This window comes from Prinia subflava, chromosome 32 (genome assembly GCF_021018805.1).
Source record: "Prinia subflava isolate CZ2003 ecotype Zambia chromosome 32, Cam_Psub_1.2, whole genome shotgun sequence".
NCBI lineage: Eukaryota > Metazoa > Chordata > Aves > Passeriformes > Cisticolidae > Prinia > Prinia subflava.
This window is the reverse complement of record NC_086278.1, coordinates 1,127,558-1,150,043: the sequence shown is the minus strand read 5'-3', so window position 1 is coordinate 1,150,043 and position 22,486 is coordinate 1,127,558. Positions and strand designations below refer to the sequence as shown.

At 62.1% G+C, this 22,486-nt stretch overlaps 3 protein-coding genes across 8 annotated transcripts in view; 2 read left to right on the top strand and 1 right to left on the bottom strand.

Annotated features, from left to right (window-relative positions):
• SLC4A5 (solute carrier family 4 member 5) overlaps positions 1-230 on the top strand; it is a 31,262-nt gene extending 31,032 nt beyond the window's left edge. The window contains exon 24 of the mRNA XM_063420748.1: positions 104-230. The gene's annotated coding sequence lies outside the window, so the exon portion shown is untranslated. The remainder of the gene's footprint in view (positions 1-103) is intronic.
• Positions 231-5,106: 4,876 nt separating this feature from the next.
• On the bottom strand, positions 5,107-16,038 carry MTHFD2 (methylenetetrahydrofolate dehydrogenase (NADP+ dependent) 2, methenyltetrahydrofolate cyclohydrolase). The gene is made up of 8 exons (XM_063420709.1): positions 15,908-16,038; positions 14,395-14,579; positions 13,561-13,683; positions 11,787-11,939; positions 10,620-10,727; positions 9,966-10,058; positions 7,692-7,817; positions 5,107-6,715 (listed from the first exon to the last, which is right to left on the bottom strand). The coding sequence occupies exons 1-8, from the start codon at positions 15,991-15,993 to the stop codon at positions 6,576-6,578; spliced, it is 1,014 nt and encodes a 337-aa protein (XP_063276779.1). The 5' UTR covers positions 15,994-16,038; the 3' UTR covers positions 5,107-6,575.
• Positions 15,929-22,486, top strand: part of LOC134562999 (uncharacterized) — a 6,945-nt gene continuing 387 nt past the window's right edge. Inside the window, exons 1-3 of one of the 6 annotated variants that reach the window (XR_010083299.1) lie at positions 15,929-16,066; positions 19,416-19,944; positions 20,145-20,600. Coding sequence is in view for 3 of the 6 variants with exons in the window: in XM_063420710.1 (XP_063276780.1) it covers positions 15,992-16,066; positions 19,416-19,916 (576 nt within the window). In the remaining 3 variants the exon portion in view is untranslated. Of the gene's footprint in view, positions 16,246-19,415; positions 20,601-22,486 lie in introns of those variants that run through there. The other 5 variants (XM_063420712.1, XM_063420711.1, XR_010083298.1 and 2 more) reach the window with 5 other exon arrangements.

The window sequence follows — 22,486 nt, the reverse complement described above, 5'->3', positions numbered from 1 at the left end:
AAATCTTGAGGCACCAGCATGGGCTGGAGCGTTTCCCCGGGGCGGGTTTGGGGTGGGGGCCGCAGCCCCGGCTGCTCACCGCCCTCTCCCCTCCTGCCCCCAGTATCACCCTGCACCTGAAGATCTCGTGCCCGTCGTCTCCCGCCTTTAACTACTCCCGAAACCCCATCTGTGCCGTGCCCCAGGTGAAGATCGAGATGGAGTCGGACTACGAGGACACCGACACGGAGAAGGCTCCCCGGGACATGGGCAGTGAGACCACGCTATAGCCCCGCAGCCGGAGTTTAATTTATATATATATATATCGACACCGCCGCACTCGGATATAGATAGATAAAGGAAATGGGGGGTTCCTCTCTGCCCGGCGCAGGAGGCCCCGGCGGTCCCGCGCTCCGGTAGATTTGTAGGGTGCTGTGGAATTCCCTCTCTTCCCGCTGGGCGAAGGCAACGCCGCTGGCGGCGGAACGGGGCCGGAATGGGGGAATCCGGGATTTCGGCCCCAGAAAGGGGGGATTGGTGATTTCAGGCCTAGGAAAGGTGGGATTGGTGATTTCAGGCCCGGGAAAGGTGGGATTGGTGATTCTGGCTCCACAGAAAAGTACAATCTGTGAATTTGGCCCAGGAAAGGTGGAATCAGTGATTTCAGCCCTAGAAAGGTGGGACTGGTGATTTCAGGCCCTGGAAAGGTGGGATTGGTGACTTTAGCCCCAGAAAGGTGGGATTGGTGATTCTGGCTCCACAGAAAGGGGGAATTGATGACTTCAGGCCCAGAAAGGTGGAATTGGTGACTTTAGCCCCAGAAAGTGGGATCAGTGGTTTTGGCTCCACAGAAAGTTGGGATTAGTGATTTCAGTGCCAGAAAGGTGGAATTGGTGATTTTGGTTCAGGAAAAGTGGAATTGGTGATTTTGGCCCAGGAAAGGTGGGATTGGTGGTTTTTAGCCCCAGAATTGGGATTTGTGATTGGTGGGATTGGTGATCCTGGCCCCGCTCTGGCTGCTGGGCTGGAGGAGCTGCAGGAGCAGCTGGGATGTGCCTATGGAAAAGGGGGGTGTGCCAGGGTGGAAGGAGGTTTGTGTGTGCCAGGGGGGTGTGCCAGGGGTGGGAGGATGTTGTGGGGCCGAGAGGGATGGGGAGAGCAGGTCCTGCTCCCAAATCCCTGGAATCCCCCCGTGGCTCCGGGGGAGCCCTGTTCTGGGGAGGGAATGGGGGGCGGTGAGAGCTGAAAGCGGCTGCTCCAAACCCTGCTGGGCATCCCGAGAGGGGCAGCGGGGCTGGAGGAACCCGGCTGTGCTGGGATGGGAGGAGCGGGAAGAGGAGGAGGAGCAGAACAGCAGGATGGGGATGAAGAGGGAGCACCTGGGATGAGGATGAGGCTCCTGGGACGGGGATGAAGAAGAGAAGGCTCCTGGGATGAGAGGAGGAAGCACCTGGGATGGACATGAAGAGGAGGAGGCACGGCAGGATGGGGATGAAGAAGAGGAAGCTCTTCATGGGGATGAGGAGGAGGAGGAGGCACGGCAGGATGGAGAGGAGCCGGTGCCGGGAGGGAAGGGAAGGAGGAGCAGCTCAGGGTGAAGGAATTTGTCACTTGAGGGCAAAAAACGCCAACAGGAACGGTTCCTGAGGGAACTGGGAACGGCTCCTGAAGGAGACAGGATGGGTTTGTGACAGAATTTAGGATGGTTTCCACAGGGAATCGGGAATGGTTTGTGCAGGGAGTCGGGAATTGCTCCTGAGGGAATCAGGAATGGCTCCTGAGGGAGTCAGGAATGTTCGTGCAGGGAATCAGGAACTGCTCCTGAGGGAGCTGGGAAGCGTTTCTGGTGGAATCCAGGCTGGTTTCCGCAGGGAAATGGGAACAGTGGCTGCAGCGAAGCTGTTTGGTCGCCCACCCCACACCCTCACCTGTCACCTCTCCCAGGCCTGGGAACAGCCCCATTGCTCCTCCAGCCCTTCTGTCCCTGGGGGAATCCCCTGGCTGGGAATTTGAGGATTCCATCTGGAGGAATCCCCTGGCTGGGGGAATCCCCTGGCTGGGGAAATCCCGGGATTCTCCATTGAGGAATCCCATGGCTGTGGGAATCCCAGGATTCTCCATGGAGGAATCCCCTCGCTGGTAGTATTCCAGGATTCCATCTGGAAGAATCCCCTGGCTGGTGAATCCCAAGATTCCATCTGGAGGAATCCCCTGGCTGGGGGAATCCCAGGATTCTCCATGGAGGAATCCTTGGGCTGGGGGAATCCCGGGATTCTCCATGGAGGAATCCCCTGGCTGTGAGAATTCCAGGATTCCATCTGGAGGAATCTCCTGGCTGTGGGAATCCCAGGATTCTCCATGGAGGAATCCCCTGGCTGGGAATCGGAGGATTCCATCTGGAGGAATCCCCTGGCTGGGGGAATCCTGGGATTCCCCATGGAGGAATCCTTGGGCTGGGGGAATCCTGGGATTCCCCATGGAGGAATCCCCTGGCTGAGGGAATCCCAGGATTCTCCATGGAGGAATCCCCTGGCTGAGGGAATCCCAGGATTCTCCATGGAGGAATCCTTGGGCTGGGGGAATCCTGGGATTCCTCTGGCTCTGCTGCCCAGGGTCCCTGCTCCCACTCCATTCCCTGCTCTGGGCCATTCCCAGCACTGGGAGCAGGAGGAGAGAGCAGCCCCTGCTCCCCAGTGCTCCCAGTTCCACCCAGCAGCCCCTCCCGGTGCCCAGCAGCATTTTGGGGTCCCCCAGGGGCTCTTCCCACCGGGAGAGGAGCAGTGGGGATCGGGCTCGGAGCTGGGGCTGCCTCTGCCAGGCTCCCTCCCCTTTTTTCCAGGCTTTAAAGGATTTTTCCCACCCGCGCCAGGCCCGGCCGTGGGTCAGGAACAGGTCCCAAAGGACTGGAAATAATCCTTTCCTCGTTTTTCCGGGATGAATCCTCCGTTCCTTTCCCTCCCAGAGCCCCCGGGCCCTTCGCGTGAGCAGAACCGACCTGACACCGACACCAGCAGCACTGGGGTTCTTCTGGGACACCAGTTACACACTGGGACACCAGTCACACACTGGCACACCAGTTGCACACTGGCACACCAGTCAAACACTGCAACTGGCACACCAGTCACACTCTGGCACACCAGTCAAACTCTGGCACACCAGTCACACACTGGCACACCAGTCACACACTGGCACACCAGTCACACCCTGGCACACCAGTCACACACTGGCACACCAGTCACACACTGGCACACCAGTCACACACTGGCACACCAGTCACACCCTGCAGCTGCTCTGGCCCTCGGCGCAGGACAGATCCCTGTAAATACTCAGATCACAGAGACTCGAGGCCGTTTCCTGTTCATAGCAGTTCCTCATTCTGGCTCAGGTGCAGCTCCTGGGGACACCTGGCAGTGCCCCAGCCCTGCCCCGGCAGTGCCCAGCCTCGCCCTGGCAGTGCCCAGCCCAGCCCTGGCAGTGCCCAGCCCTGCCCTGGCAGTGCCCAGCCCCGGCAGTGCCCAGCCCTGCCCCGGCAGTGCCCAGCCCTGGCAGTGCCCAGCCCTGCCCTGGCAGTGCCCAGCCCTGTCCCGGCAGTGCCCAGCCCAGCCCTGGCAGTGCCCAGCCCTGCCCCGGCAGTACCCAGCCCTGCCCCGGCAGGGCCCAGCCCTGGCAGTGCCCAGCCCTGGCAGTGCCCAGCCTCGCCCTGGCAGTGCCCAGCCCTGGCAGTGCCCAGCCCTGGCAGTGCCCAGCCCTGCCCTGGCAGTGCCCAGCCTCGCCCTGGCCGTGCCCAGCCCTGGCAGTGCCCAGCCCCGCCCTGGCCGTGCCCAGCCCTGGCAGTGCCCAGCCTCGCCCTGGCAGTGCCCAGCCCTGCCCCGGCAGTGCCCAGCCCTGGCAGTGCCCAGCCCTGGCAGTGCCCAGCCTCGCTCTGGCAGTGCCCAGCCCTGGCAGTGCCCAGCCCTGGCAGTGCCCAGCCCTGGCAGTGCCCAGCCTCGCCCTGGCCGTGCCCAGCCCTGGCAGTGCCCAGCCTCGCCCTGGCCGTGCCCAGCCCTGGCAGTGCCCAGCCTCGCCCTGGCAGTGCCCAGCCCTGCCCCGGCAGTGCCCAGCCCCGGCAGTGCCCAGCCCTGCCCTGGCAGTGCCCAGCCCTGGCAGTGCCCAGCCTCGCTCTGGCAGTGCCCAGCCCTGCCCCGGCAGTGCCCAGCCCTGGCAGTGCCCAGCCCTGGCAGTGCCCAGCCTCGCTCTGGCAGTGCCCAGCCTTGCCCTGGCCGTGCCCAGCCCTGCCAGGCACACCCAGGCCTCGGGGACACCGTGCCTCCCTCCGTAGCTTTCTCCCCCACGCCGTGGTAGCCGCAGCGTGCTCCAGGTAGGCTTTGAGGTTCCAATTGAGCAGGTTCCATTTCCTTTCTCTGCTTCCCGGGCTCTGGGAGCTGCTCCGTAGGGCAGAGCTGAAGCCCCTCCAGGCTGCTCTGGGCTCTTTGTCCCTTTCTTGGCGAGGTTTCCCACGAGGTTTTTTGGGGTTTTTGTACAAAGCGCAGCAGCCTCAGCCCGGCCGCCTCCAGCACGGCACCACTTGAACCATTTTGTATTTCTCGGTGACACAACCTAATAAAAACCTCGTTTCCACGAGCCCCAGCTCTCCGCGTGTTTCTGGGGCTCAGGCAGCAATCCCAAATTCCCCTCCCCGCGGGGTTTTGGCAGGGCTGCAGCACCTCCAGCCTTCTGGAACCCTAAAAATCAGAATAAAACCTCCGAGGCCATCGAGTCTGGCATCACAACAAACATTTCCTGCTCTGAGAAAGGTGGGATCAGCCACTCCAGGGAGAGGAGGGGCCCAGATTCACCTGGATAATCCCGCAAGGAAGCTGCTCCTGAGGTTCATCAGAGATAATCAGAGCCTGCAAACCAAGTCCTTCATCCTCTGCTCTGGAATTGGTCAGGGAACACTCAGGAAGCCGGACAGGACTCGTCCAGGCAGGAAAGGAGGAGATTTTCCCATTTTCAGCCCAGGTGGAGCAGTTTTGTCTCTCTGGGTGGGAGCCAGACCCTTCCCTGCTGAGACACAGCTTCAAAGACAGCCCTGCTCCTTTAGGAGTGAAATCACGGCTCTGTAATAACTCCAGGGCACAAAGAGGATTCTGTTTTGTCTTCTCACACTTTATTTAGCCAGCCTGCGCTACTCACTGAGCACTCACACTTTACAACACGGTGCAGGAAACCTCCCCCCAGCCCCGCGGTGTTCTTTGGTTAGAAAAAAAAAAGGCTTTTAAAAAATTCACCATCCAAAGAGCAAAAAAAGCCCAGCCTAGCTGCACTCTAGAACATGTTACACCAGCCCAGGGCCTGCACAGGCCCAGGACACAAATATGGCTTTAATTTTAATTTGTTTTTCAAGTAATTCCTCTAAAGAAGAGCTTGAACTAAACATCCAGCACTGAGGGGGAAACTGGGGATGCCAGGACTTGGAGAACAGAGCCAGCGAGGGGGGCATCCCACGGGATTGCTGGAATTGCTGGAATTGCCAGGATCCCAAGCAGCTCCTGCAGGAGCAGGGCTGGCTCAGGAGTGGGGATAATCCCAGTTTAAACACAAACCAGGAGTGTGCATAATCCGGGATTCAAGACAAAGCAGGAGTGTGGATAATCCGGGATTCAAGACAAAGCAGGAGTGTGCATAATCCGGGATTCAAGACAAAGCAGGAGGGTGGATAATCCCAGCTCAAACACAAACCAGGATAATCCCAGTTTAAACATAAACCAGGAGTGTGGATAATCCTGGCTCAAACACAAAGCAGGAGTGTGGATAATCCTGGCTCAAACACAAACCAGGAGTGTGGATAATCCTGGCTCAAACACAAACCAGGAGTGTGGATAATCCCAGCTCAAACACAAAGCAGGAGTGTGGATAATCTGGGATTCAAGACAAAGCAGGAGTGTGGATAATCCCAGCTCAAACACGAAGCAGGAGGGGCTTGGATAATCCCAGCTCAAACACGAAGCAGGAGGAGTCTGGATATTCCCAGCTCAGCCACACTTCCAATAAATACCTGTGACCTCTGAGTGGGGAAAAGCCCCACGTGCGAGACAATAAATAAAAAATATTGCATTTTCTATCGGCCTGTTTGGGAGTCAGTCTGGAATGTCATGGACTGGACAGGCCCTGGCTAGGCCCAGCTCCCAGGGGGCCCTGGCTCCCAGACTAGGCCTGGCTAGGCCCGGCTCCCAGGGGCCCTGGCTAGGCCCAGCTCCCAGGCTAGGCCTGGCTCCCAGGGACCCTGGTTAGGCCCAGCTCCCAGGCTAGGCCTGGCTCCCAGGGACCCTGGTTAGGCCCAGCTCCCAGGCCAGGCCTGGCTCCCAGGGGCCCTGGTTAGGCCCAGCTCCCAGACTAGGCCTGGCTAGGCCCGGCTCCCAGGGACCCTGGTTAGGCCCAGCTCCCAGGCTAGGCCTGGCTCCCAGGGGCCCTGGCTAGGCCTGGCTCCCAGGGCCCCAGGCTAGGCCCAGCTCCCAGGCTAGGCCTGGCTCCCAGGGGCCCTGGCTAGGCCCAGCTCCCAGGCTAGGCCTGGCTCCCAGGGCCCCGGTTAGGCCCAGCTCCCAGGCCAGGCCTGGCTAGGCCGGCAGAGCCTCGAGCTCTTTGGGTTTCAGCAGTTTCTTGGCAGCGATGATGGTGTTCTTCATCAGCATGGCCACGGTCATGGGCCCCACGCCGCCGGGCACCGGCGTGATGTAACTCGCCTTCTTCCTCACCCCTGAGGGGAAAAGCTCGGCTTAAGGACCAGGCAAGGCTTCTCAGCCTAAAGCCAGGCAGGTTCTGTCAGGATTAACACTTTAGCAATGGGGTCCAGGGGGTTTTTCCCTGCATGGCCCAGTGGAGCTTAACTGCAAAGGCCAAGGCAGGGAAAAGCACCAAGCCAGGCCTAAAAGTGCTCAAGCCAGGCCTGGAAGCACAAGCAAAACAGCAAAAAGCTAGGCCTAAAAGCACCAAAAAGCTGGGCCCAAAGTAAAAAGGTCTGAAAGCACCAAAAAGCCGGGCCCAAAAGCACAAAGCCAGGCTTAAAGCACCAAGCAAGGCCTGGAAGCACAAGGGTCCAGAACAGCAAAAAGCTGGGCCCCAAAGCAGTAAGCCAGGCCCAAAAGCACAAAGCTCTGAAAACACCAAAACCCAGGCCATAAAGTACCAAAAAGCTGTGCCTAAAAGCCAAAGTAGTAAGACCTAAAAGCACAAAAACTCAGACCTGGGAGCCCCAAAAATCTGAGCCCAGAAGTGCCAAGCCAGGCCTAAAAGTGCCAAGATCTGCAAGCGCCAAAAAAAACAGGCCTAAAAGCAGCAAAGAGCTGGGCCAGAAAGCACCAAGGCCTAAAAGCACTAAAAGCCAGGCCTAAAAGCCAGGCCTAAAAGCCAGGCCTAAAAGCCAGGCCTAAAAGCCAGGCCTAAAAGCCAGGCCTAAAAGCCAGGCCTAAAAGCCAGGCCTAAAAGCCAGGCCTAAAAGCCAGGCCTAAAAGCCAGGCCTAAAAGCCAGGCCTAAAAGCCAGGCCTAAAAGCTGATTTCCAGCACAGAAAGGTCAAATCCAAGACCAGGGCTGGAGCAGAGGTTGAGACTCAACTGCTGAGGCTCAGGAGGCTCCTCTGGAGCGTCCCCTGGGAATACCCCAGGACAAACCCCGAGCTCAGTGAGGTAAACCAGGCTTTGTGCGTGAAAAAGCCGATCCTGAGCCTTTCCTCACCTTCGAAATCCACGTCCCCCACCAGGCGGGGCTTGGCCGTGACGGGGTCCTGCACCCTGGTGATGCCCACGTCGATGACGGCGGCGCCCTCCTTGATCATGTCGGCCGTGATCAGGTTGGGGATGCCTGGGAGGCACAGCCACAGCCTCAGAGGGGCTCCACATCCCCCCGATGCCCCATCCCACCCACCCGGGCTGTCCTGCCTCCCAAAATAACTGCATTCAAGAATCTTAAGGGTTTTTCCCAATCTAAGCCATCCTAAGGAATGCAAATCTCCCCACAGTGGCACAGCCAGGTGCCGGTGTTCAGCTCAGATATTTCAGCTGGAAGAGGGGAAATTCAGATGGGATTTTTGGAAGGAATCTCTCCCTGGGAGGGTGGGAGGCCCTGGGCAGAGGAGCTGTGGCTGCCCCAGCCCTGGACAGGGCATGGGACATCCTGATCTGGTGGGAAGTGTCCAGAGGGTTGGAACAGGATGATCTTTAAGGTCCTTGCAGCCCAAATTCCGTGACTCCATGTTCCCTGATAATCCCTGAACACAGAACAGGAATCCTCCTCAGGGAGTTCTGGCAGAGCAGGCAGGACCCCACCCCCTCTGCAAGGGGGAACCTGCAAACCCTTCAGCTCTGAGGCTCCTTGCTCATTGCACCGAGGCAGGAGGAGCTGGGGCAGTGCCCAAACCCACCCCAGCCCAGCTGGGCACGGCTCTGGCTGTGCCAGGGGAGGGCTGGGAGAAACTTCCTGGGGCTAACCCAGCCTGTTAGGGTGGGGTGAGCATCTGGTTCTGCCAGATATCGGGGGGATCCACTCCCAGCCCGGCTTTATCTCCACCACCGGAGTCTCCCTCAGCTCTGCTCGTGCTGCCCACGGTCACTCCCACACCACCTCTGTCCTGAGCCTCCCCCTCCACTCCTCAGCTCTCCAGCACCCTCTCACCCTACTCCATTTCCAGCCGTGCCAGGGGGGTTTGGGTTGGATTTTGGGAAGGTTCCTCCCCCAGAGGTGCTGGCACTGCCCAGGGAATGGGCACGGCCCCGAGGCTGCCGGAGCTCCAGGAGAGCTTGGACAGCGCTGCCAGGGTGGGAATTTGGGGTGTCTGTGCAGGGCCGCAGGGTGGGAATTTGGGGTGTCTGTGCAGGGCCCCAGGGTGGGAATTTGGGGTGTCTGTGCAGGGCTCCAGGGTGGGAATTTGGGGTGTCTGTGCAGGGCCCCAGGGTGGGAATTTGGGGTGTCTGTGCAGGGCCCCAGGGTGGGAATTTGGGGTGTCTGTGCAGGGCCCCAGGGTGGGAATTTGGGGTGTCTGTGCAGGGCTCCAGGGTGGGAATTTGGGGTGTCTGTGCAGGGCTCCAGGGTGGAACTTGGGGTGTCTGTGCAGGGCTGGATCCATGATCCTGGTGGGCTCCTTCCCACCCCAACCCCTTCCATGACTCTCCAGGGCTGTGCAGGCTGTGATCAGGACCGCGGCTTTTTGGCTCAACCACAGGAGACCCCAGCTCCCAGAGCCCCCTGTCCTCAGCCCTGAGACCCTCCCAGAGAGGCCCCAGGACATTCCATGCCCAGGATTCCCAGCAGGAACACCCCCAGCCTGTTGGAACCCTGTGCACTGAGAATTCCAGACTTTCTGTGCTGACCCCCAAGCAAACTCTGCATTGACCTGAGGCCGTGGAACAGGCTCCCAAAATTGAGTGACAGCGCTGGGACTGTGGGTGTGCAGTTTGAATAGAAGTGTGTGATAGCACAGGGTGAAAACTTAAAGGTTTTAGAATATAGTAATATATATATGTAAAGTAAGATGGAGGATTTCAGGTGGAGGCCAATCCTTCTTCTCCACGGGTCTGGGTGATATTTTGTAATTGGATAGAAAAATTCACACTGCGGACCACAGGTGGTTGGTTATTGAGTTAAAAGCAAAAACAATTTAGGTGTCATTTCTTAATTGGACAGTTTGTGCTTAAAAGACCTTGTAAAGAGACAGAGCCATTTTCCATGTCGTTAGCTAGAACTCACAGCTTGTGAGTCTGTAACATAGATAAGAATTAACAAACATCTGAGTCTGAACATGAAATCTGTCTCTCGAGCATTTAATCCAGTCTCTGACAGGAGAAAGGAAGATAAAGAACCCTCAGACAGCCCTGCTGGGGCCCCCCTCACCTGCTGCCTCCCCCCCTCACCTGCAGGGACCCCCCCTCACCTGCAGGGACCCCCCCCTCACCTGCCAGGGACCCCCCTCACCTGCAGGGACCCCCCCCCTCACCTGCTGGGCCCCCCCCTCACCTGCGGCTGCCACCACGATGTCAGCACGGATCGTGTGCTGTTTCAGCTGCTCCTTGGGCGTGTAGCGGTGCGAGATTGTCACCGTGGCGTCACCTGCGGTGCCGAGGGACAGGGGGTCACACCCAGCACCCAAACCCAGCCATTCCCCTGCACCCTCACCCTCAGGGCCGCCCCTGTGCTCCCCAGGAACATCGGGGGCTGCTGGTGAAGCCCAGGCAGGGATTTGGGGTGGAACAGGACAAGGAGGGGGCAGCCAGGGCAGGGTCAGGCTCTGCTCCCAGGGAACAGGGACAGGATGAGACAAAACAGCCTCAAACCTGTGCCAGGGGAGGTTTAGGTTGGATGTCAGAAAAAAATCATCATGGAAAGGTTGTAAAATATTGGAAGAGGCTGCCCAGGGAAAGGGGGAAGGCCCCCAGGCGTGGAAGTGTTCAAAGCACGTGTGGATGTGGCACTCGAGGCCGTGGGCTGGTGCTGCCCATGGCTGAGTGATGCCTGGATTTAATTGCCTCACAGACCTTTTCCAACCTGAACAATTCTGGGATTCTAAGATCGTGTTGGGGATTATTTCACCCTGGGCCAGACCCCTGACCAGGGCACTGCTCAGGGTGCTTTGGAGGCTGAAGGGGGAGTTGAGGGTGCTCCTGGCCTCACCTCCGGGGCGCTCGTGGCTGCCGTCGGTGTGCAGCAGCATGGCGATCGGCATCCCCACGTTCTTGGACCTGCCCGCCACCACCACGTTCCTGCCCAGCGTCGGGATCCCTGCAGGGGACAAATCACACACTCACAGGCTGTCCTGAGCTGGGAGGGACCCGCAGGGGTCGCTGATCCAGCCCTGGGCCCCACACAGACACCCCAAGGAGCTCCGGCAGCCTCGGGGCCGTGCCCGTTCCCTGGGCAGTGCCAGCACCTCTGGGGGAGGAACCTTCCCAAAATCCAACCCAAACCCCCCTGGCCCAGCTGCAGCCCTGCCCTGGCTCCTGTCCCTGTCACACAGAGCTCAGCTCTGCCCCTCCTCTCCCCCTGCCAAGGAAGCTGGAGCTGGGATCAGCCTCCCTCAGCCTCTCCAGCTCAACACCCCCAGGGCCCTCAGCCACTCCTCGTGTGGCCCCTCCAGACCCTTCCCCACCCTCGTGTCCCTCCTTTGCACTCTCCCCAATAATTTATTGTCTTCTTTACACTGCACCACCCAAAACTGGGTGAGCTTTGGGCTGAGGCCACCCCAGGGCAGAGCAAAGCAGGACAATCCCTCCCTGGCCACAATGTCCCTGCTGTCCCCAGGACAGGACAATCCCTCCCTGGCCACGCTGTCCCTGCTGTCCCTCCCAGGACAGGACAATCCCTCCCTGGCCACACTGTCCCTGCTGTCCCCAGGACAGGGATGTCCCTGCTGTCCCCAGGGCACAGCTGACTGGGCTCCAAGTGGCCCTGGACCAGCACCCCCAGTTCCTCCCAGCTGCTCTCCAGCCTCCCCTTTCCAGCCCACCCACCCAGCCAGGGGTGCCCATCCTGGGGCAGGATCCAGCCCTTGCCTGGTTAAACTCCACCAGTTTGGGGATTTTCCCTCCCTGCTCTGTCCAGGTCCCCCTGCAGGGAGTGGCAGCTGCTCCCAGTCCAGTGTCACCAGCACACCCAGTGCTGCTTCCAGCCCTGAGGCCAGGACTGAGGATGGAGCCCTGCAGAACCCAGCAGTGCCCTGCCCCAGCCTGCTGTCACCCCTGTCACCCCTCATGCCCGACCCACGAGTTGTGCAGCTGGGAATCCTCCGAGCCAAGCAGGAATCCCCAGGAATCGGCCCCAGGCTGCAGCAGCAGCTCTCACCTGTTCTCTGGATGATCTCCCAGACGCCCCAGGGCGTGGCAGGCAGCATGGAGTCCTGGTCCAGGCACATCCTGCCCACGTTGAGCACGTGGAACCCGTCCACGTCCTTGTGCGGGCTCACGGCGTTGCAGACCCTGCGCTCGTCGATGTGATCTGGAGAGGGCAGCAGCTCTCAGGGACCAACCCAACACCCGGGCTGTGCTGCCAGCCGGGCTCTGCTCCTCTGTGAACTCCAGCCCCGAGTCCCAGGATGGAGCTCTGACCCCAAACTGCAGCTCTGACCCTGAGCTGGAACTGTGACCCCAAACTGCAGCTCTGACCCTGAGCTGGAATTGTGACCCCAACTGCAGCTCTGACCCTGAGCTGGAACTGTGACCCCAAACTGCAGCTCTGACCCTGAGCTGGAACTGTGACCCCAAACTGCAGCTCTGACCCTGACTCTTGAGCTGGAATTGTGACCCCAAACTGCAGCTCTGACCCTGAGCTGGAATTGTGACCCCAAACTGCAGCTCTGACCCTGAGCTGGAACTGTGACCCCAAACTGCAGCTCTGACCCTGAGCTGGAACTGTGACCCCAAACTGCAGCTCTGACCCTGAGCTGGAACTGTGACCCCAAACTGCAGCTCTGACCCTGAGCTGGAACTGTGACCCCAAACTGCAGCTCTGACCCTGAGCTGGAACTGTGACCCCAAACTGCAGCTCTGACCCTGAGCTGGAACTGTGACCCCAAACTGCAGCTCTGACCCTGAGCTGGAACTGTGACCCCAAACTGCAGCTCTAACCCTGACTCTTGAGCTGGAATTATGATCCCAAACTGGAGCTCTGACCCTGAGCCCTGAGCTGGAACTGTGACCCCAAACTGGAGCTCTGACCCTGAGTCCTCAGCTGGAATTGTGACCCCAAACTGGAGCTCTGACCCTGAGCCTTAAATTGAGATTTTGTCCTTAAGCCCAAGCTGTGACCCCAAGCCCTGAGCTGGAATTAGGACCTCAAACTGAAATTGGGACCCCAAACTGGAATTGGGACCCCGAGCCTCGAGCTGGAACTGTGACCCTGAGCCCAAGTTGTAATCCTGAGTCCTGGAACTGTGACCCCAAGTCCCAGGGGGGAGCTCAGACCCCAAATTGCAGCTCTGACTCTGAGCCTTGAACTGAAATTGCGACCCCAAACTAGAACTCTGACCCCAAGCCTTGAGCTGGAATTGTGACCCTGAGCTGGAATTAAGACCTCAAACTGGAATTGGGACCCTCAGTCTTGTGCTGGAATTGTGACCCCCAAGCTGGAATTATGATCCCAAGCCCTGAGCTCTGACCCTGAGCTGGAATGGTGGCCCCAAGCTCTGATCCCAAGCCTTCAGCTGGAATTGTGACCCCAAGCTGGAGCTCTGACCTTGAACCCTGAGCTGGAATTTCAACCCTGCGCCCCAAACTGGAATTGCAACCCCAAACTGGAGCTCTGACCCTGAGCCGCAATTCTGACCCTGGAACACCCCCAGAGCTTGGGGCCTGAAGCTCCCCTGCACCCCCAGCTCCAGGCTGGCAGCTCCCAGGGCTCTGCAGGCACCCCAACCCCAGCCCTGCTCACACTGAGGGTGTTCTGAGGCAGCCCCGAGGCCGCACCCAGCTCTGGAAGCTGATACCCCACAGGAATAGATCCTGTGAGCGCAGAGACCGAACCCCTGCGGGCAGCCGGCGCTGAGGGGAGGGATCAGGGCAGGATCCCTGCCCCATCCTGCAGCCCTGGGAGCCTCCAGGGCAGGGGCTGAGCTGCTCACCGGGCAGGGGGAGCTGCACCAGCAGCCCGTCCACGGCCGCGTCGTTGTTGAGTTTGGAGATCAGCTCCAGCAGCTCCTCCTCGCTGATGGAGGCCGGCCTCACGATGGTCTCGCTGCTGATCCCTGGAATGGCCACACCCACGGCGTCAGCGAGGCACAAAACACTGTTTTATCAGGTTTTGTGGATTTAAACTGCCCCGTTTCGCTGCCTGGCTGAATGTGGGAGGTGCACACTGAGGGTGGAAGGGTTTGTGCAGCTCCCAGGCTGGAGAGATCTTCACAAGTTTGGGATTTGTTGTGATTACAGGGGACTGGTGATCTGGGAAAGGACATTTGGGACCCTCCCAGAGCAGGGAGGAACCCAACCAAAGGCTGCTACCATGAAAATAAAACCATGTGGCTTGAGAGGCCTCTGGACACAGTGAAAAAGGGATGCTTGCCTAAAAATCCCAGCTCCAAGAGCAGCTTCAGCTGTTCAGGACCCAGGTTAAATGACACCATTTACAGCTCCTGCCCCCAAGCAGGGCCTTGGATTGCAGGAGGGGAAGGAGTCAGAGGGCAGCGAGGCTGCTGAACAGGGGCTGTGACCCAGCCAGATGGGAAAAGGAGGCCAAAAGTCCTCCCCTGTGCTTTTTATGGCTCTGGGGAAGCTGGAAAACCCCAACCACAGAGCTGGAGTTCCCCTAAAGGACCCAACAGGTCACATTTAACCACACCCCAGTACAACCAGGCAGCCCGAGAACCCAAATTCTGGGTGATGGTGAAAAGCCAACAAGTGGATGCATCCCAAAAAGCCTCCAGCATCGAGGATTCCCAACCAAACCTGACACTTACCCACATCAGCGGCCGCTTTGGTTTTGTTGAGGACGTAGGAGTGGCTGGCCGGGTTCTCCCCCACCAGCACCACGCTGAGGTGGGGCCGCCTGTTCCCAGCAGCCACCCACTGCTGCACCTCGTGCCGCGCTTCCTGCCGGATCTGCCGGGCCAGCTTCCTCCCCGAGATCACCACGGCGTCCCCTCTGCGGGGGAAAAGTGTCACCACGGCCCCGGGGCCATCAGCTGCCAGCCCCGGGCAGGACGGAGCAGCAAAACCAGGGGGAAAAGGCTCCGTGTCCCTTGTGCTCTGCCACGTCCAGCAGCACAGTCCAGCCCCAGTTACAGCATCAAAGCCAAGTGAGGCAGAATCAGAATATCCCGAGCTGGAAAGGACCCACTAGGGTCACTGATCCTGGCACTACACCCCAAAATCCCACCCTGTGGCTCCCTGGGAGCATTGTCCAAACACTCCCTGAGCTCTGGCAGCCTGGGGGCTGTGCCCATTCCCTGGGGACTGCTCCAAAACTCACCCTGAGACCGGGCTGTCCTGGAGTCCCAGGAGAGGGAAAAGCACCAGAGGCTCTCGGGGGCAAAGAGTGAGCTCAGAACGGTTTGGAGCAGGGTGAGACAGGTCTCTGTCCCTGTCACCCCAGTGCCCAGGGAGCACTCAGGGGGGTCTCTGTCCCTGCCACCCCAGGGAATGTTCTGGGGTCTCTGTCCTCCTCATGCCAAGGAATAATCAAGAGGAGAAGGTGGTCTCCTTCTTTCTCACTCAGGGGGTTTCTGACCCCCCAATGCCCGGGGGGGGTCTCTGACTCTTTCATTCTGGGGGATGATGGGGGGGGTGCCTACATCCCCCTCACCCTGGCGGATGCCTGGGTGTGTCTGCATCCCTCTGCACCCAGGGGAACCCCGGTGTGGGGAGGTCTCTGTCCTGGGGGATGATCGGGAGTGTCTCCATCCCCCTCACACCTGTGTGTCCCTGTCCCCCACACTCCGGGGCAGCTCTGCTCTGGGGCGGTCTCTGTCCCCTCACGCCGGGACAGCCCCGCTCTGGGGCGGTCTCTGTCCCCTCACGCCGGGACAGCCCTGCTCTGGGGCGGTCTCTGTCCCCTCACTCCGGGGCAGCCCCGCTCTGGGGCGGTCTCTGTCCCCTCACTCCGGGACAGCCCCGCTCTGGGGCGGTCTCTGTCCCCTCACTCCGGGGCAGCCCTGCTCTGGGGCGGTCTCCGGGCCCCTCAGCCCAGGGTACCTCTGTCCCCTCACTCCAGGGCAGCCCCGCTCCCACGCAAGGCTGCCGCGGGATTTCATCAGCCTGCAGCGCCCGGCGCGGCCGCTGGGGGCCGGCCCGCCCACCCCGGAACCGCAGGAACCGAACGGGCCGCGAACCCCCGGCCCGGGGCCGCCCGAACCGGGCCGGGCCTCCCCCTGCACAACCGAGCAGCGCGGCGGCACCGGGCTGAGCGGGGCGGGCGCTGCTCCCGCCTCCCTCCCACCCATCCCCTCACAGCCCCGGGGTCCCGGGCCGTACCGGGCGGCGCTGAGGTGCAGGCGGCGGGCGCGGGGCTCCAGCGGGGCGCGGCTGAGGGCGCGGAGGGGCCGGAACGCAGCAGCCATGGCGCGGTTCAGCCTCACGGGCGGCGAGAACAGCTCTGAGGGAAGCGTGGCGCCTCGCTTTTATATACCCCCGGTAAGCCCCGCCCCCCGCGGGAGCCAATGGGGCTCCGTGCCCAGAACGACCCGCGCGCGTTTTCACCGCCCCGGCGCATGCGCGGCTCCCGCGGGCCGGAGCTGACACCGGAACTCCTGAGCCGGCAGCTCCGAACGGCAAGAAAATAACACAAACACCGCAAGAGAGGTTATTTTGGTGTAAGTGATGTCACCCCCACAGCTCCCGCAGCGGGCACCGTGTGTGTGGGGGAGAGGCTGGACACGGCCCCAGAGGTGCCCTGGGCTGAGCCCGGCGTGGGCAGCAGCTCCGGGGGGATTCTGCCCCTCGGCCCCGCTCAGCTGAGACCCCACCTGCAGAGCTGGGACCCCGCCCGGAGGATGGGGAGCTGCTGTCCCCTCAGCCCGGGCTATCTCCGTCCCCCTCACTCCGGAGCAGCCCCGCTGTGGGGCGGTCTCCGTCCCCCTCAAGCCGGGAATCTCTGTCCCCCTCACGAACTGGAGCCCTTCGGGAGCCGGGCTGGGAGAGCCGGGGATGTTCCCCCGGAGAAGGGAAGGCTCCGGGGAGAGCCGGGGATGTTCCCCCGGAGAAGGGAAGGCTCCGGGGAGAGCCGGGGATGTTCCCCCGGAGAAGGGAAGGCTCCGGGGACAGCCGGGGATGTTCCCCCGGAGAAGGGAAGGCTCCGGGGCGAGCTCGGAGCCCCTGCAGGGCCTGAGGGGCTCCAGCAGAGCTGCGGAGGGGCCGGGGGCACCCGGAGCTGCTCCCAACATGGCGGCTGAGCCGGGCCCCGCCCCCAGCCCGCCCCCCGCGGGCCCGAGCCCCGCCCCTTTCGGCGCGCTCCGCCTGGCGACCAATCAGATCGCTCGGTGCCGCTGCGGCCACGCCCGCTGTGTGTTCGCTCACAGCGTGGAACGCCGCTGGCCCCGCCCCCAGCGCCATGCTCGGCTCCCATTGGCTGTCGTCAAGGGAGACGGGGCGGGGCCCGGCCGCGAGCAGCGGCGCTGAGCGGCGGCGGCGGCAGCGGCGGAGCGGAGCGGGCGGAGCCGCTTCAGCTCCTCTGGGGCAGCGCCGCTCGGCCCGGCCCAGCTCCGCTCAGCGCCCGGCCCTGCCCTGCTCTGCCCGCTCTGCTTCCCTCTGCCCTCTCCCCTTTCCCTTCTGCCCTCTCCCCTTTCCCCTCTCCCCTTTCCCCTCTGCCCTCTCCCCTTTCCCCTCTGCCGTTTCCCCTCTGCCCTCTCCCCTTTCCCCTCTGCCCTCCTCACTCCTCCTTTCCCCTCCCGTCCCCTCTCTCCCCTCCTCTCCTCTCATTCCCGCTCCCCTCAACTCCCCTGTCATCCCCTTCCAGTCCTTCCATTCTCCCCCTCCCGTCTTCCCCCGTCCCTCCACTCTCCTCTAGTCCTTTACGCTCTCTCTCCCCTCCTGCCCCCACCACTCCCCTCCCCTCCTCCCCTCCGCACCTCATCCCCACTCCCCTCGTCTCCCTTCTCTTCCCCTCCCAGTCCTTCCATTCTCCCCCTCCCACCTTTTTCCTGTCCCCTCCACTCTCCTTACTCCCCTCCCCTTCCCTCTTCCACCTCCCCTCTCCCCGTCCCCTCCCCTCCCCTTCCCTCCCCTCCCCTTCCCTCCCCTCCCCTCCCCTCCCCTCCCCTCCCCTCCCCTCCCCTCCCCTTCCCGCCCCTCCCCTCCCCTCCCCTCCCCTCCCCTCCCCTCCCCTCTCCTTTCCTATGCTTTTCTCTCTGCTCCTCTCTGCTTCTTTCTTGTCTGCGCAGCGCCGCTCCTGTCCTCTCCTGTCCTGTCCTGTCCTGTCCTCTCCTGTCCTGTCCTGTCCTGTCCTGTCCTCTCCTCTCCTCTCTTCTCTCCGCTCCCGCGCTCTCCCGCACTCTCCTGTGCTGTGCTCTGCTCTCCTCTCTGCTCCGCTTCTTTCGCGTCTGCGCAGCTCCGCTCCTGTCCTGTTCCTTCCTCTTCTCTTCTCTTCTCTTCTCTTCTCTTCTCTTCTCTTCTCTTCTCTTCCTCTTCCTCTTCCTCTTCCTCTTCCTCTTCCTCTTCCTCTTCCTCTTCCTCTTCCTCTTCCTCTTCCTCTTCCTCTTCCTCTTCCTCTTCCTCTTCCTCTTCTCTTCTCTCCTCGACTTGACTTTCCTTCTCTTTCGGTGAATTTCCTTTTGTTGACTTTCCTTAACTTTCCTTGATCTCCCTTGACTTTCCTTTCCTTGACCTGACTTGACTTTCCTTGACTCTCCTTTCCTTGACCTGACTCTCCTTTCCTTGACCTGACTTTCCTTGACCTGACTTGACTTTCCTTGACTTGACTTTCCTTGACCTAACTTGACTTTCCTTGACTTGACTTTCCTTCCTTTGACTCCCTTCCCCTTCCCCTTCCCCTTCCCCTTCCCCTTCCCCTTCCCCTTCCCCTTCCCCTTCCCCTTCCCCTTCCCCTTCCCCTTCCCCTTCCCCTTCCCCTTCCCTTGACTAGACTTTCCTTGACTCGACTTGGCTTTCCTCTGTCCTGTCCTGTCCTCTCTGCTCCTCTTTGCTTCACTCTGCACAGCTCTGCTCTCCCCCTTCCCCTCCCTTCCCGCCTTCCCTTCCCCTTCCCTTTCCCTCCCTTCCCCTCCCCTCCTTTCCCCTCCCCTCCCCTTCACTTCCCCTTCCCCTCCCTTCCCCTCCTTTCCCCTCCTTTCCCCTTCCCTTCCCCTCCCTGCCTCTCCCCTTCCCCCTTCCCTCCTCGTACCCCCCCCTTCCCCCTTTTCCTCTCCTCTCTCCCCTCCCCTCTCCACACCCCTTGTCTCCCCTCTTCTCCCCTTCTCTCTCCCTACACTCACCTCTACCCTCCCCTCCCCTCTCCCTTTCCATCCCCTCTCACCTCATTTCCCCTTCCCTCCCATCTCCCCTTCCCCCTGTCCCCTCTCCACCCCATCCTCTCCCCTCTCCCCTTGTCTCCTCTCCCATTTCCTGTCTCCCCTCTCCCCTCTCCCCTCTACCCTTTCCCCCTTCCCTTTCCCCTCTCCCCCCTCTCCCATCTCCCCTCTCCCCTTTCCCCTCTCCCATCTCCCCATCTCCCCTCTCCCCTCTCCCCTCTCCCCTCTCCCCCTCTCCCTCCCTCCCCTCCCCCCTCTCCCCCTCCCCCCTCTCCCCCTCTCCCCTCCCTCTCCCCTCTCCCCTCTCCCCTCCCCTCCCCCTCTCCCCTCCCCCCTCCCTCCCCCTCTCCCCTCTCCCCTCTCCCCTCTCCCCCTTTCCCCTCTTCCCCCTCTCCCCTCCCCCCTCTCCCCCTCCCCCCTCTCCCCTCTCCCCCTCTCCCCTTTCCCCCTCTCCCTCTCCCCTCTCCCCCTCTCCCCTCTCCCCTCCCCCCAATTCTCACTGAGCTCCCTGATCCCAGACAAGGATCAGCAACACCAAGGGGTGCGGAGACCCCGCCCAAACTCCGCTCCAGACCCCTCCTGCAGCCTCCAGCCAGGTGAGCAGGAGTGGAGCCCCTCGGGCCCCGCAAGGGAGCAGCACGGCCATGACCTGCCTGCCTTTATCAGCCCAGCACATCCTGATCCTAGCCCAGGAGCAACAGCAGAGGGTGCGGAGGCCCCAGCAGGAACTCCGCTCCTCAGGGCCCGCCCCCACCTCAAACTCAAGTGAGCACCAACACAAACCACCCAGCCCCAGCCACTGCCCAGGAGGACGATGGACACCGCCTGAGCCTCCCAATTCCCACAGAAAATCTTCATCCCGGCCCAAGAGGAACAACAAGGGCTGTGGGGAACACCCCACTGGTGCCTCTGCTCCGGGTGACACCTGCAGCCGCTCTGAGCTCGGCACGGACACAGACAACGCCGCCGCCCCAGCAAGGGGAGGAGATGGGGATGAGCTGATCCCCTCACCCCAATGAGGATGGAGACCCCCGACATTTTCCCAGGGTGAGAAGGATGGAGACGTCCCCGATCATCCCGTGGGGTGAGAGGGGCAGGGAAACTTCCCCACAGCCCCTCCAGACATCCCCTGGGCACAGAGGGACACAGACCCCTTGAGCATCCCTAAATCATTACATCTACCAACACATAAACTGATTGGGCTGATAATTTGGCTGATGATTTGGCTGATCCTTGACTCTCCCAAGGAGTCACTGGCAACGAAAATGCGAACAAAGCACAAAGCCCCCGGCCTTCCCCCAGGGTGAGGAGCACAGGCCAGGCAGAGACTCCATCCCTGTCTCAGCTGGGGGTTTTCCATGGTTCAATTGTTCCGTGGCTTTAGAGGCACAGGGACACCTTCCCCCGGAACGCGGCGCTGCCCTCGGGGCCGGGCAGTTCCCGCTCCGCGCCCGCCCCCTCCAAACGGGAGCGGCCCCGGCCGGCCCCGGCTCTGCAGAGGCTCGGACCGAGAAGCGCCGGGGCACGGAGGGACCGTGCCGGCCCCTCCAAACCGCAGGGCTTTGGCCATCGCCCCGGCCTGCCAAAGGTAAGGCCAAAATAAAAGTGGCAAAAATCACTTCAGATGCTCTGACTGATCTTTGCTTGCCCAACGAGTCACAAACAAACCGCAGGGACACCGGACCTTGGCACACGGAGGGACAGCAGGAACGGGTGGCACTGGGTGGCCTTGAAGGCGCCTTCCGATCCAAAGCGTGCCCCGATTGTCATCCTGGGGAGCCCCGCAAGAGCAGGACACGGCCCCCAACTGCAGGGAATGGGTCTGGGCAGGCCCGAGGGACAAGGAGCAGGGTGGCCACGTCACGCACACGACCCTCAGGGTTTATTCCAAACACTTGAACAGCTCCAGGGAGAGGCACACGCCACCACATCCTGCGCATCAGGCCCAGCAAGGAGGCAGAACAGTGGGAAATCTCTGCCTGCCTGCCACAACCCCCTCGGGCACTTGCAAACAGCTCCCAGCAGCCCAGGGCCAGCGTGGAAAATCCCCCCCGCTGCCCCCCCTGGCCCAGGGGCCACCGAGACCCCCCCGGGGCCCTGTCCTGGCTGGGAATATCCTGGAAAGCCGCAGGGCTGGGCTCGGCTCTCCCGGATCCCGGCGAGGAGGGCGCTGCCAGCTGCAACCCCAGTGCCCGGGCACCCCTGGTCCGAGCTCCCCCTCTGCTGACCCTGCTGGGACCCGGTGCCCGGCCCAGGGGCGAAGGAGCGGCCGGGGCCATCCCTGTGCCCCGCAGTCCCTGAGGCAGGAACGGCCCCGGCTCGGCGACGGCCCCGGGGCTGCGCTCGCCCTGCTCGGAGCTGCCCGGAGCCGGGGCACGGCGGGCAGGGGCAGCCACACGCCGGGAAACGGGCAGGGGCAGCCCCGGCGTGAGGAGGGGGCAGCAGCCCGGCGGCTCCTGCGGCTCCTGCAGCCGGGAGAACTCGTCTGTCGGGAGAAGCATCGGCCCGCGGCTCCTGCCGGCCCGCAGCGGCTCCAACGGGGCCGGTTCCGAGGGCAGCGCGGGCCGGGGGCCGCGGCCGGAGCGCGGCCACGGGAGGAGGCGCTGGGCAGAGTGTGCGGGCACGGCAGCCGGGGCTGCCGGCAGCAGCAATGCCGCGGGGAAGGCACGGGCACCCCTCAGCCGCGCTGGCACCGGCCCGGGGCCGCCTCCTGCCCGCGCCCACGGCTGATTCCTGCAGGATTTCATCTTTCTTTTTTGCACCTGCATGGCCCTGCCAGCCCTCACCTTGTGATAATAAAAATTATAACGTTAGAGTGACCACGAGCAAGTTAAAAACTAAAACACTGCGGGATTGTTCATTTGGTGTAATTGATGTCACCCCCACAGCTCCCGCAGCGGGCACCGTGTGGGTGCGGGAGAGGCTGGACACGGCCCCAGAGGTGCCCTGGGCTGAGCCCGGCGTGGGCAGCAGCTCCGGGGGGATTCTGCCCCTCGGCCCCGCTCAGCTGAGACCCCACCTGCAGAGCTGGGACCCCCGCCCGGAGGATGGGGAGCTGCTGTCCCCTCAGCCCGGGCTATCTCCGTCCCCCTCACGCCGGAGCAGGCCCCGCTGTGGGGCGGTCTCCGTCCCCCTCAAGCCGGGAATCTCCGTCCCCCTCACGAACTGGAGCCCCTCGGGAGCCGGGCTGGGAGAGCCGGGGATGTTCCCCCGGAGAAGGGAAGGCTCCGGGGAGAGCCGGGGATGTTCCCCCGGAGAAGGGAAGGCTCCGGGGAGAGCCGGGGATGTTCCCCCGGAGAAGGGAAGGCTCCGGGGAGAGCCGGGGATGTTCCCCCGGAGAAGGGAAGGCTCCGGGGAGAGCCGGGGATGTTCCCCCGGAGAAGGGAAGGCTCCGGGGAGAGCCGGGGATGTTCCCCCGGAGAAGGGAAGGCTCCGGGGAGAGCTCGGAGCCCTGCAGGGCCTGAGGGGCTCCAGCAGAGCTGCGGAGGGGCCGGGGGCACCCGGAGCTGCTCCCAACATGGCGGCTGAGCCGGGCCCCGCCCCCAGCCCGCCCCCCGCGGGCCCGAGCCCCGCCCCTTTCGGCGCGCTC